This window comes from Littorina saxatilis, linkage group LG12 (genome assembly GCF_037325665.1).
Source record: "Littorina saxatilis isolate snail1 linkage group LG12, US_GU_Lsax_2.0, whole genome shotgun sequence".
In the NCBI taxonomy this organism is placed as follows: Eukaryota; Metazoa; Mollusca; class Gastropoda; order Littorinimorpha; family Littorinidae; genus Littorina; species Littorina saxatilis.
Genome location: NC_090256.1, coordinates 29,517,171 through 29,532,481, shown reverse-complemented (window position 1 = coordinate 29,532,481; position 15,311 = coordinate 29,517,171). Strand labels below are relative to the sequence as shown.

Below are 15,311 nucleotides of genomic sequence, written 5' to 3'. Positions count from 1 at the left end.
AAGTCTCTCTGTGTGTGTGTGTGGGGGGGGGGGGTCACCATTTGGTGTACATACATTTTTATTCTGATAAAACTAATAGTGTGAAATCTGTATTCTGTGGAGATGGCAACCAAGAAGATCGGCGTTTAGAGCTGGCAAAATTATAGAAACTTGAATCTGTAGCTTTATTTGATACTGGCCCTAATGTTTGGGTCAACAAGAATGATGACTTTGTGAACCTTTGTGTATGACTTTATCTGTGGATCCTGTTGTGTGACTGAAGAACAAAGACACATACTTTGCATTGTGAGGGGTTATTTTATCACAACAGTATAAAACAAAAAACGCATGTCTGGATGGGATACTTCTCACAACTTTGTAGATTCATATTTCACCTCTCCCTGTGAGCACATAACTTGTGGGAGGAATGTGCATGCACACCCACCAATATTCAATAACATTCAATTTCAAGGAATGATTCCTCTTATGCGTATTACTGGAAACCAAGAATTTGACAACAGAATTTCAGAAGAGTTGTTGCAGTGTAGCTTGCGAATTTGGCAGTTGAAGACATTGCTTTGCATTTCAAGTTGTCTCTGGTGAGTACATGATGTAACTTCTTTTTTTTTAAAGAAAATGGAAAGAGTTACTTAAATGCAATTGGTAGATATTTTACACTCCTTTGCAATGCAAGTGTGGTTCTTTGTGAAAAAGTTGACCAGGGGCAGGTATTTTTTCTTCATATAAAAGCAAATATTTCATGAGTCAGCTCAGAGACAGCCATTTGCTTTATTACTTTGCCATTTTTATTTTTATTCTTGTTATAAAACAATTAACTTAAACTCTATTTTAGTATTCATTATAAAAACAATTTAAAACTGTCAACTTATTTCTGAGGAATCATTAAATCACCGATTTTTGATTTTATAGGAACTCTTGTTAACTTTACTGTTCTGATCATTCCAACTAGTTCTGGCTTTTTTCCAGTTGATTTTTTATCATTTTTAGTTGTTTCAGCTATAAATGCAATTTGACAATAATGTTTGATATTCTATGTTTTCTTTTCTGCTTTCAGATGTCTTGCAGCACTACAAATCAAATCGGGGGCGCTACTGTGGATTCAAAGTTGACTTTTCCAATTATGTGAGACTCTTCTTTCCTTGTCTTAATTCTTAACAAATACTATAAATGTAGGTACAAAAGTAATCTGAATATAAATTTGGCTGAAATAATAAAGAAATATCAATTGTTGCGAAGATTTCTTTCAAAGTTGTATCCACATGTTCAAAACAGACCTTTGATGAAATATGATAAGAAGCAGAATTGTCAAATTTAACGTCAAGTTAAAGAATATTCTTTTTCTAGGATATAAATTGATCATCACGCAGTACTTAACAGTGGTCACTCTCTCTCACACACACACACACACACACACACACACACACACACAGGGGCTCGCACAAACACAATCACACACAGGGGCTTGCACGCACATGTGCGCGCGCACACACACACACATCCGTATGCAACAATTTTTTCCACCAAAATTGTCATTGTTGCAATTTCTCTTTTTTAGAAAATTCTGAAACCTTCAGACCCGCTTCCGGAGGGCTACGAGTGGCTGGTGGAGGGCTGTGGAATCGCAATTCCCAGTGAATGGCTTAAGTCTGTCCTCACACAGTGTTCAGGTCGCAGCCCCTCATTCCTCCTCACCATGATCATCAACGGAATGGTGCGACCTTGGGAAGTCCTTCATGGCGGGACCAGTGCCTACGCAGGCACCTACATGGAGCCTGTCATCAATGCTTTGAAAAGTGAGTTTCTTGTTTTACCTGTTCAATAGTACCTGTGATGAAAGGACACCCTTGAGATCAGCATAAAGTATCTGTATACTGCAATAGGCTTGTCATGACAGACCTACTTTGATAAAGTTAATAGATAAAGGTGTCCTTTCTTTTGAGGTGTCTTCTCATTAATTCTTTTCAACAAAAAAAGAAACATTTGGGGTGATTTTCTGGTTAAAAATCAAAATTAGATTTTTGAAGATACAGTGTACTTGGAATATATTAACTGAAATTTCAGTTTCAAATTAGCTTTGAGACTTACTGCATAAAAAATGTGTGTGTTTGAAAATAAGGAAAATTTTTAGATAAGATCAGAACATTTGCACTTTGTTTTTCATCAAAAGAAATACACTACGTTTGGAAACAATTCATAATTTAAAAAAGTATCTCAAAGTTGCTCACTGTTTGTGTATTGCCCTACTGTGTCAAGTGCATCATGTTGATGGTTCATGTTCTTTCTGTGTGTTTTACTTGCAGTGTATGGGGTGATGAAGCTCAACTTCACCATGTCTCAGGCCACACGGGTGCTGAACGTCAAGCTGTGCACGGACAGACGAACGCAAAAACGACAGTTTCAAAAATCGTTTGAACAAACTTGAGACTTGCCATAGCGCACAGGGAGTTGTGCTGCCTGTTCGATCACACCTTTTCAACAGTTATTGATGTCTGTAGTTGTAGGAATTTAGTGTGTTAGGTCAAAATTCATTTGGAAGAACTGTACATAAAACAAGTGGGTTTAGATTATGAAATGGGTAAAGAAGGTGTTTTTTTTAACCATTTTCCTTACTGGATTTCAGGTGAACATGAAGAATCTGCAATTTGCTCAATATTTTTTTAATTGTTATGATATATTGCACCTTGCAGTTGAAGACTTGTTTGCAAACATTTTGTTCCTAATCTTCTTTTCCAAGGGATGGGAGAGACAGTTGAAATGAAATTCTCATGGGGGGGGGGGGGGGGGGGAATAAGTGGTAAGACTGTATCAATGTTTTAATGTTACATGTTTTTATTCTACTCAGCTGTTTTATGTGATTAGAGTAAACAGTTGTCCCTTTAAGTTTTCTTCTTCTTTTTATATTTAGTCAAGTTTTGACTAAATATTTTAACATCGAGGGGGAATCGAAACGAGGGTCGTGGTGTATGTGTGTGTGTGTGTATGTGTGTGTGTGCGTGCGTGTAGAGCGATTCAGACCAAACTACTGGACCGATCTTTATGAAATTTGACATGAGAGTTCCTGGGATTGATATCCCCATACGTTTTTTTCATTTTTTTGATAAATGTCTTTGATGACGTCATATCCGGCTTTTCGTGAAAGTTGAGGCGGCACTGTCACGCCCTCATTTTTCAACCAAATTGGTTGAAATTTTAGTCAAGTAATCTTCGACGAAGCCCGGGGTTCGGTATTGCATTTCAGCTTGGTGGCTTAAAAATTAATTAATGACTTTGGTCATTAAAAATCTGAAAATTGTAAAAAAAAAATAAAAATTTATAAAACGATCCAAATTTACGTTTATCTTATTCTCCATCATTTGCTGATTCCAAAAACATATAAATATGTTATATTCAAATTAAAAACAAGCTCTGAAAATTAAATATATAAAAATTATTATCAAATTTTTTTTTTCCAAATCAATTTAAAAACACTTTCATCTTATTCCTTGTCGGTTCCTGATTCCAAAAATATATAGATATGATATGTTTGGATTAAAAACACGCTCAGAAAGTTAAAACGAAGAGAGGTACAGAAAAGCGTGCTATGCAGCATAGCGTAACCACTACCCCGCTCGCGCGCTCTTCTTGTCAATTTCACTGCCTATGCCGTGAGCGGTGGACCACGAGTATACGGTCTTGCTGCGTTGCATTGCGTTCAGTTTCATTCTGTGAGTTCGACAGCTACTTGACTAAATATTGTATTTTCGCCTTACGCGACTTGTTATTTAATTGACATGGTTGAATTTATCTGCTGAAGTATATTTCCTGCTGCAGTGTACATATCAGTGACTGAATGAGCACACTAACCATTTTCTAAACCAGTATTTTCCAACAAGTCCAGATCATGGCTTTCAAAGAAACCTGTCACTCTGAACCAAGTCTCAAACACGGTGATTGTATTATTTTTTGTGTGACCATTTGCCAATTATATTTCCCCGGGGATGTTGACATTTTTAACAGTATGATAACAGAAACTTCTGGTTAGTGCGATAATGGACATATCCTACTCTTTGACTTTTGTGACAGGCAACTGAAAAGTGAAAAATTTAAACATAACCTGTATTGCAATTTAAAGATGAAAGATCTGAGCGTACATGTATTTTTAACATGTAGTTGTATTTACAGAGAGTTCTTGATAGACATTGGCAGAGCACTTTTGTACAAGAGTATCATGTACGTGTACTTGCATTTTATTTATGTGTGTGCAAGAGTCAACTATTGTATTTATCTGAAGAAGAAATTGCATGTACCTACTATGATTTAATTTTAATCATCACATTATTGTCAATATGTTTCAGCTGGATGCACTGGGCATGAATTTAATGTTATGAGTAGTACATGTATGTATCAACTATCATCTTTTTTGAGTATGCATATTTTGTCAGGTATCCCATGCTGAATGTTGTCTGTGAAGTGAAAATAAAAACAAGTAACAAAATCATTTGTAAACTTGGGTTACGTGTGTGTGTGTGTGTGTGTGTGTGTGTGTGTGTGTGTGTGTGTGTGTGTGTGTACATGCATTTGTGTAGGTGCATGCATGCATATATCTGTTTGTTTCTGTGTGTGTGTGTGTGTGTGTGTGTGTGTGTGACAAAAAGAAAGAAAGAAACGGAGGAAGGCCACATGAGCTTGTATGACAGCCAAAGAAATTGTAATAAGTACCTGGTTTCAATAAAGTGCACATACATGTATAAACAAGCTGGTAATGTGCATTCTGTGTGGATTAATACGCACACACAAACGCACACACACAGAGTTTTCAGAGGAGATAGCATCTTGGTATGAGAGGGTGACCGTAGTTCCCTTTGTCATGACAGCTTTGTTGTGGTTATCTCCCTTCAACTTATCAACACGGATTGTGTCCACACTTCTAGATAATGGAGAGCTGTAGGTGACGGGGTCTGACTGCTTTGATTTCTATCATGTTGTCCAACGTGATGGCAAGGCAAATTCGTTAATAGCTTTTGATTTAGGACTCATCCAGTAAGTTATTATATTTTTGAAGGCTGCAAGTACAACTCAAGAATAGACAAATTCCAAAAATAACTCCGTCAGGTTTGTATGGGTTGTGGAAGAGTGAATACCCTTGCCAAAACCTCTGACAAACATTGGAGGGACCAATCACTAGCCAGGGGTGTGTCAGAAACCTATGCTCCAGTTCATGTGTTTCTGACACAACCCTTGCTTGTGATTGGCCCCTCCCAGAAGTTTGGCAAGGGTATTCACCTTCAGCAACCTATACAAACCCGACAGAGTTATTTCTGAAAATCGTCTATTACGACGGGCATAACACATGTACTGATACAATCAGGCACTTACCACCTTAAATGGCTGTTTAAACTGAGGTTCTTGTTTATGTGACTAGCTTATAATGAGAATGTTGTTTATGTGACTGGCTTATAATGAGAATGTTGTTTATGTGACTAGCTTATAATGAGAATGTTGTTTATATGACTAGCTTATAATGAATGTTGTTTATGCGACTAGCTTATAATAAGAATGTTGTTTATGTGACTAGCTTATAATGAGAATGTTGTTTATGTGACTAGCTTATAATGAGAATGTTGTTTATGTGACTAGCTTATAATGAAAATGTTGATATGACTAGCTCATAATGAGAATGTTGTTTATGTGACTAGCTTATAATAAGAATGTTGTTTATGTGACCAGCTTATAATGAGAATGTTGTTTATGTGACTAGCTTATAATGAGAATGTTGTTTATGTGACTAGCTTATAATGAAAATGTTGTTGATATGACTAGCTCATAATGAGAATGTTGTTTATTTGACTAGCTTATAATGAGAATGTTGTTGATATGACCTAGCTCATATTGAGAATGTTGTTTATGTGACTTGCTTATAATGAGAATGTTGTTGATACGAGGAGCTCATAATGGGAGTGTAATTGATATGACTGGCTCATAATGAGACTGTTCTGACTTGTTGCAGGTAGTGGGAGTCACCAGCAGCCCCCTCATCCACTTCCGCAGGGCATGAGACCGGGCTGTGGTTATGTTCACCCCACGGACGCACAGGCATGGCTGGTAAGTGTCGCTCCCATTTGTTGTTTTCATTTTATTATACCACCTGAGATGATATGAAAGAGAGATGCCTCACTCTGCCTGCCTGTGTGCCGAGTTATCACATTCTGGTTCAAAGAACAATTTTTAAAAGGAACAAAAGTCCTTTTAAGACCCCCAATTTAAAACCCGATCCCCCATCCCCCTGCTGCCTCCCGCCTCTTGTAAGACCTGGCTTTTTTGGTGGAGGTTAAGTCAACTAATACCTACGAAAGTCACAGTTTTCAATTGCTTCGTGTGTCTTTGTTTCTTAACCAGTACTCTTGATTGTGGTGCCGTTGTGTTCCCAAGACTCTGCACTTGCCTTTGATATAAGGCTCACTGTGTATAACGAGATCAAACACGGTAGTCGTTAATAACATAAGTAATTAGGTTTTTTTCCCCGATTAAGGTACAGACAGCGACTAATTAGAATCAAATCAAATCAAATCAAATCAAATGTTATTTTACGAGGGTTGTGGCATAAGCAATACAAATTAGCTTCTTTTCAACCAGCCCTCGCCCAGAGAGGGGCTACTCTTGCAGTGAGGAGGGTATCACTGCAACTGTTGGTCTACATCCTTATGTACCCGACTACGTATGTAAGATTTTGATTATCTGCCAGAGGAAGTAGATATTAACAAAATATTAATATGGCGGCCATTTGCATTTAATATTTTCCAAAATATCTACTTCCGCTTGCAGGTAATTAAAACCAAACATTCGTAGACGGGTACATTAGGATGTAGATCAACTGTTTCGATGATACCCTCCTCACTGCCAGTTTCCAATTAGTCGCTGTATGTACCTTAATAGTCTTTCGGATGAGATGAAAAACCGAGGTCCCTTCGTGTACACTACATTGGGGTGTGCACGTTAAAGATCCCACGATCGACAAAAGGGTCTTTCCTGGCAAAATTGTATAGGCATAGATAAAAATGTCCACCAAAATACCCGTGTGACTTGGAATAATAGGCCGTGAAAAATAGGATATGCGCCGAAATGGCTGCGATCTGCTGGCCGATGTGAATGCGTGATGTATTGTGTAAAAAAATTCCATCTCACACGACATAAATAAATCCCTGCGCCTTGAATATGTGCGCGATAAAAATGGCATAAAAAAAAATATATATAAAAAAATAAAAAAAATCCCTGCGCTTAGAACTGTACCCACGGAATACGCGCGATATAAGCCTCATATTGATTGAAAAAACTAATTACTTTGTTCATTCGCGATTATCACATGTTTGATCCAGTTACACACAGTGAGCCTTATATCAAAGGCAAGTGCAGAGTCTTACAAACACAGCGGTACCACAATCAAGAGTATTGTTCAAGAAACAAAGACACACAAAGCAATTGAAAAGTGTGACTTTCGTTGGCATTAGTTGACTTAACCTCCCCCTTAAAGGATCCCTCACTTTTAGGACCTGATTTTCTCAGATTTGTATAGGTCTTAAAAAAAAAGATTCAACTCTTTATATTGAGTCCTTATGTTGTCCCTTCATTGTTTCATCTTGTTACTACTCTGGCCTGATTTACTTTGATTCCTACCAGATCTTGATTGTTGAAAATTAGTGTGAATGTGCGTTTAACTGCCACAAATAAACAAGAAAACCATTTCCCAACTTAGATAATGTGAAGGATCTCTCTTTCATGCCGTGACCAGTCTTATAAACGTGTTCAGTTTGATGCTGTCCTCCTCAATCCTCATTTTGTTTCTGTCCTTTGCATTTGCTCACAGGTGAGTTGCACATGCTCACAGAGTATGCCTTACATCATTTGGAAGCATTACATCTTTTAACCTACCTGTAGAATTTACAATTGTAAGAATCAGCTTTAGAGTTTGGAGTAACCTGTGTACTGGTTTCATACAGGTCACATTGACAGCTGTTGTCAACCAATGTTATGCATTTACATCAAGTATTAGGAAGACAAGACTATGTAGAATTTCGCCATTGATTAAACTGGGCTTAGAGGTGAAGTGGGAGATATTTTTATAGAAGTGTTTGTGCACCTAACACACTGATGCACATACACACACACACATACACATGCACAAATGAACACACACACATGCACGAATGCATACACACGCACCAGCACGAACACACACACACACACACATAATAATAAAGTATGAACAGAGCATAGTCCTAGTGGTCCGAACTGTTATGTGTCAAATATTAGAAGAAGAGAAGCTGTAAAAGTTTTATCTGTCATGTTATTCTCAGGCAGCAGTCTGGGTTTTTTTCTGTGTGTTTTTTGTTCCACCTGTCTTTTTCAAGTTACTTTTGTTGAAGACATCTATAATTAAAAACAATGTATCTGTACATTTTCCATTTTGATATGTTCATTGTTAAACTAGATACTATGGTATAGGAGGCTGGAAAAGGAGGACAAGTTCTACTTCAGTTAATTTGGTGTTGCATTTTTCATCTGTCCCTACAATCGGTGTCCGACATAAGCTCGAACGACAAAAGCTCGAACGACAAAATCTCGAACGACAAATGCTCGAATGGACATATGCTTGACTCGACAAAAGCTCGACGCGACATATGCTCGAACAACAAATGCTCGAATGGACAAATGCTCGACACGACATATGCTCGAACAACATAAGCTCGACCGGACAAATGCTCGACGCGACAAAAGCTCGACGCGACATATGCTCGAACGACAGAAGCTCGACCGGACTGTAGAATGATGCTGTCAAAACTACTTTGATAACGTCATATCTCAGTGAAACTGTCACGGTGATGTTGTTCTAGTTTCGAGCGACAAATTGACTAAATTTGTTTGATATCACGTTGTTGTTGTTGTTGTTGTTGTTGTTGTTGTTGTTGTTGTTGTTGTTGTTGTTGTTGTTGTTGTTGTTGTTGTTGTTGTTGTTGTTGTTGTTGTTGTTGTTGTTGTAAGCACGCTGCTGGATTTCGAGCGACAAATTGACTAAATTTGTTTGATATCAGACTTTAAAATTGGCAATCTAGTGGCTGCTCCGCCTGGCGTCTGGCATTATGGGGTTAGTGCTAGGACTGGTTGGTCCGGTGTCAGAATAATGTGACTGGGTGAGACATGAAGCCTGTGCTGCGACTTCTGTCTTGTGTGTGGCGCACGTTATATGTCAAAGCAGCACCGCCCTGATATGGCCCTTCGTGGTCGGCTGGGCGTTAAGCAAACAAACAAACAAACAAACAAACAAACAAACTCACAGCAAGCAAACTAACAGTCGTCCGTCTGCCCGTGCCGCTTACCTGAAACTTTCCTGATAAACAGTCAATCCCGGGCCAAATCAAAATAATAACATTGACAAATCTAAACCCCGACACGATCTTCCCCCTTCTTTTTTCTCTTCGTTCTTTTTCTTCTTCTATTCTCTCTATTTCTCTCTCTCTCTCTCTCTCTCTCTCTCTCTCTCTCTCTCTCTCTCTCTCTCTTAGACAGATTTTAAAATAACACAAAATAAACAGACAGGCAAAATAACACCGAGAAGGACACACGCACAGACACGTTCGATCTTTTGTCGCGTCAAGCTTATGTCCATTCGAGCTTTTATCGCATCGAGCTTTTGTCGCGTCGAGCATTTGTCCATTCGAGCATTTTTCGTTCGAGCATATGTTGCGTCAAGCTTTTGTCACGTCGAGCATTTGTCCATTCGAGCATTTGTCCATTCGAGCATTTGTCGTTCGAGCATATGTCGCGTCGAGCTTTTGTCGAGCATTTGTCCATTCGAGCATTTGTCGTTCGAGCTTTTGTCGTTCGAGCTTATGTCATGTACCCCCTACAATTGCTTGGACCTGCTGTCTTCTTTTTGAGTTAACAGCCAGACAGTGCTGTGCCTTTTCGTTCGTTCTTGAAAACTGTGATTACCTGCAGTTTTGGCCCACATCAGCTCTGGAGCTTACAGGAAATTAGGTCTCACTGAACCTACGTGTCTTTCTGTGTGATGCAGAAGATGAAATGCAGAGAGGCTCGGGAGGCGGAGCACACTGATACTTGTGCTGATAGTCATGATGAAGGCCCCAGCCCATTACACAGGCAAAGCTCAGCTGTTGTTAGGACATCCGCTGCGACCATGAAGGAGACCCGCCTGAAGGACGATGGTCTGAGCTAGATGAACAAACTTCTATGCATGGAATCAAACAAAAATTTAAGCATGAATTCTCTGCATCAAGACCAGGAACTAAATCCAGAAGCCAATGAGGCAGTTTTACCCCAAGGCATACATTTTTTAGGGAAAGCAGACGTGGGAAAGACCTACCTACCTGCACTTCTAGCTTCAAGTGGCAACCTCCAGTACCTCCAGCCCCAAAACACTGTTCTTTCACGTGTCAGGAGTGTGGAGCTTCCCTCTGCAGTAGACAAAGCTTGGACAACCACTGGTCCAAGGTCCACACCCAGAGCGCAGTGTTTGAATGTGGAATGTGTGGGAGAGTGTACTCATCACAGCGCTACTTTGATAAGCACACGAGGAACCAGCACAGCTCAAGCAAGAGACCCAACACAAGCTCACTTCATCACAAGGATGTAAAGGAGGAAGGATGTTGATATATGATTAATTAATGGAAAATGATGATAGAGACTGAGATATATATTATAGAATTGTGTTTTGTTGATTTTTTTCCTCGTGTGTCTTTCAAAATAAAGAATATTATCAATATTGTTGTACAGTAGCAGCTTTTGTTACCGCTCACATGCCATTTCAGCAAGTCCATCTTTTTTTTTTATAGTGCATGATTGTCCTATTGTATGATATATATTTGTATAGGTGGGTGTGCATGAATTGAAAAAAACAAAGTTAAACTAATACATGTCAAATGCACCACAAAAAAAACAAACAACATAGATGGTAGCAGAACTACCCAACCTCCTTGGTATGTCGATGATACCTAGCTGTTTGTTGTGCTTCACAGACCCAAGCTATGGGAGATGACAGCGGAGCATTCCTTCTGGACTTTCAGACCGGAAAACAACAACCTCATCGCAGAAAGCAGAAGGGACCACTTCGAGGAGTAGCTGCCATGGCCAAATACAACACGAAGGAAGTTCCCAAGGAGACCCTTGAACGTCTCCTGGATGAGAAGATGTCCCTAAAGCAGATGGCTGTAGAGCTGGAAATCTCCCGCCCAACGCTGTACAAACAGCTTCGCAAGCACGGCCTGGACTCTGCCTTCAAGAACATCACCAATGAGAAGATTCTGACACGGATGAGCGCCATTGTAGAGGAGTGTCCGCAGGCACTCATGGATTGCAACCTGATGATGGACATGCTCAGACAACAGGACTTTATTGTGGGCATGAACAGAGTTTACTTCTGCATGCAGAAACTGCGAACAGAACTGGACTCTACTGCACAAATTCCTTGATGAGCTCGATATGCATGTATGGTTATTACTGTTATGTCCTGCATAAAAACATCCATGTGGATAAATACACACACACACACACACATTGACACATAGACACACACAAGCACACACATGCACGTACACACATTCACACTCACATTTGCACACACATTCTCACGCACACACATGCACACCCTTTTTTTCCTTGATGTGTCTGACTTGCATATAACCACGGCCACTCGTCAACAGAATCACAGAATATTTTGTGGTAATGACTTAGACAGAAAAGTTTTGTCATCAGTAGTTATTGAAGTTGTGTAAACTGGAATCCAGTTATTCACATCCCTTTGTTATGTTCATCTGTTTGATCAATGGTTTTATAGACCTGGTCTTGTGTATTGTTGCTGACTGCTGACTGGTACTGTAATGGTGGGGTAGGTAATCTAGCTGATTGAAAAAGAAGATATGTTGCTGACATGTTGTTTAGCTGGGTTCTGCATGCAGCCCTAAACTCTAGCCAGTCACAGTATGGTCATAGTGCTGTTGGTTCATAGATTATATCGTTTATGTGGAGTGGTCAGTGGTAGAAGGGCATGCAATGGTTGGGAAGGCTAGACGAGATGCACGTCGACACAGTCTTGGGAGCAAGTGAATTGAAATCATCTTCGGGACGCAGAAGCCCTGGAGAGGCAAGAAGCCGATCAGCCCACACCTCTAACTGTACGTCATCTCCCACACCATCCCTTGCAGCTGTGAGTCTAACTGGATTGTTTGGTTTCTTCGACAGAGGAGGAGACAGGCTGTGGACCCCAACAGACCCCTCATGCCGCCACCATCAAGACTGCCACCAGTGACCTCACTTCATCACCAACACAACACAGCCGCTGCCCTCACAGATGTCAAACCCTTTCTGCATCACAGTCCCGAACGAGAAAGAAATCTTGACGGGAGTACAGCAAGGGGCTCTTCAGTTGGCCAGAATTTCCTCAACGTCAGTGTTTCCAGTTCTAATCCTGTACAGAACCGGTTAACAGACACGCTGTCTGGTCTGGATCCTATCAAAAGACTGGCGGCTATGGTGGATCGGCAGACTACAGGCAGACTTTTTTGATACTTGAAGAATAACACAAAGGTGTTGCTGAGTAAGCTTGAGCTCTTTCAAAGTTTGTCAACGGGTACACATTCTGTTAAAGTACTTATCTTTGGGATCTGGTGACTGTTGCAATGTCTGCTGACATAAGCTAGATTAGAAAGATAACATTATTTCCTGATATTATTATTGATGTTATAGGTATTTGTAAGCAGTAAATACAATCAGTGACAGTGAGATCTTGAAGTTCTCCAGGTCCGTTGGTGGCTGAGTCATTTTTAAAGTAACCTTTTCAGACCTATAATCAGAGAATCTCCCTGATGAACAATCACTTTAGCATGAGTGAGAGGGTAGCTAACCATTTGGTGCAACTGCAAGTTTATGATGTGAATTGTTTATTTTTTATTTTTTTTATATGCAATCAAGAGGAAACCATCAAGCAAGATTTGCTTATGTACATTCTATTTATGGAACTGAAAAACCTGACAAAACATATGAATGTGAGATTTGTACATAATGACGGGCTGTTAGTGAAGTAGCCACCCATTACCTGTTACTAGTAAATCATTTTCAGTTTCTCTGTGGAAGTGATGTTGAGCCCAGTAAAACAAAATGTGTATGCTTGTAAGAAGTATTTGTGCATGCAATGTGACATGAACACGGTTTTATGGATAGGGTTGCTTTTCACATGGCTGCTTTTTGGCCCACGCAGAAGTAGATTTTGATGACTGGCATTTTGAACTGACACATTGAATGTTTGTTTTCTTAGCAGAGAAAATTAACGCATTTTGTTATTTCATTTTAAAAATTGATGATTACAAAGATGTTTAGTTAGGTAAAATTATGATATGCTTGTTGCCAGCTGTTCATGTCTGTCTGATTGTTGTGGGCAAATAAGGGCATGGGTGGATGGATGGGTTAGTACTGGTAGCGGTGGTGATGGTAGTAGTGGTGGTGGTGATGATAATAGTGTTTTTAGGGGAAATGAGAAAGACTGAGTGAAAAATAAAATGTCTCTGTGTGTTTAAGAAAAAGATCAACAGTATCATGACATGTATTCTTAAAGTCAACAGTTCATTACTAAAAAAAAAAGTGTTTACCAAATTGCGGTTGCAATACATATATATATACATGTAATTGTTTTGTAGTTTCTTTATCCTCGCAACGTGTAGATTATTCAGATGTGTGTTTTAGTTTACAACGGAAGATCATTAAAGATTATTTGTAGTTTCTATTTTTGGTGTGTGTGTGTGTGTGTGTGCGTGCGTGTGTGTGTGTGTGCATGTGTGTGTGTGTGTGTGTGTGCGTGCGTGTGTGTGTGAAAATAAGTTTCTGCACAGAAAAAAGGTCAGTGCTTCAAGTGCCCTATTTTCAGTTATAAAAAAAGGCCATAACTTCAAACAATACAGTATTAACGTGTCACGTAAAGCAATACATGTATTAAACATTTAGTGAATCTGTTGACCTAACAATGCAACTGACCACATCGGGTCGATTCATATATCGCCGAGACTAAGTCCTAGGCTGGCAGAAACCCTTTGACAAGACAGCACTGACTCCCAAAAATGAACTTATGGTAATTTGCATAAAACAGATTTCTGTATTTTTCAGCAGATTTGTAATTTCAAACACAAGGAATGTAGATATTTTGATTCAGTAGATAATAAATACATGTAGTACAATGTAATCATTTTCGAATCTGTTATTGCAATTTTGAGTTTAATCCAAACACACACACACACGCACACATACAGTAGAATTGGAAATAAACCGTACATTTGTGTTCAAAGTTTTGCAACGACCACAAAATACTGCTCTGTTGAAATGCATGCAGTAGCTTTTCACCAAAAGAACAACAAATATTTCAATGTTTCACATGTTCAAACTGGTGTCAGTTTTAGTCATGTGCATACATATGAGGTCCCATCATATTCTCTTTGACAGCGCAGCTATTTTTTACTTGCCAACATGACATGACAGATACTGCTCTGCAGAAATACCCACTAGCTATTCCTGGCAGCTGAGTATTTTCACTTACCAACATGACACGACAGATACTGCTTTGCAAAAATACACACTAGCTATTCCTGGCAGCTGAGTATTTTCACTTACCAACATGACACGACAGATACTGCTCTGCCGAAAAACACATTAGCTATTCCTGGCAGCTGAGTATTTTCACTTACCGACATGATATGACAGATACTGCTCTGCAGAAATATTCAGTAAAATATTCAGTAACTATTCTTGACAGCGGAATATCTTTACTTACCGACATGACACGATAATGTCCTGCAGAAATACACACAAGCTATTCCTGGCAACTGAGTATTTTCACTTACCGACATGACACAACATGGACTGCTCTATATTCACTACAGCTATTCTTGATAGCTGAATATCTTCAGTTTACGACATGATACGATACTGCTCTGCAGAAATACACTCTAGCTATTCCTGGCAGCTGAGTATTTTCACTTACCGACATGATACGACAGATACTGATCTGCAGAAAGACACTCCAGCAATTCCTGGCAGCTGAGTATTTTCACTTACTGGCATGACACAACAGATACTGTTCTGCAGAAATATTCATTAGCTATTCTTGACAGCAGAATATCTTCACTTACCAACATCTGCCCTGCAGAATTACACACTAGCTCTTCCTGGCATTTGAGTATTTTCACTTACCGACATGACGCAACAGGCACTGCTCTGCAGAAGTACACTCTAGCTATTCCTGGCAGCAGATTTTTTTTTCCCACTTAGTGACAGGA

General features: G+C 39.4%; 1 protein-coding gene across 22 annotated transcripts in view; it reads left to right on the top strand.

The window, feature by feature from the left end:
• Positions 1-15,311, top strand: part of LOC138981714 (zinc finger and BTB domain-containing protein 34-like) — an 89,296-nt gene that overhangs the window by 54,943 nt on the left and 19,042 nt on the right. For 17 of the 22 annotated variants that reach the window (XR_011460697.1, XR_011460696.1, XM_070354756.1 and 14 more), the window contains one exon: positions 5,987-6,081. Coding sequence is in view for 20 of the 22 variants with exons in the window: in XM_070354756.1 (XP_070210857.1) it covers positions 5,987-6,081 (95 nt within the window). In the remaining 2 variants the exon portion in view is untranslated. Of the gene's footprint in view, positions 1-1,054; positions 1,123-1,555; positions 1,794-2,300; positions 2,767-5,986; positions 6,082-11,009; positions 11,479-12,231; positions 13,767-15,311 lie in introns of those variants that run through there. The other 5 variants (XM_070354743.1, XM_070354738.1, XM_070354769.1 and 2 more) reach the window with 3 other exon arrangements.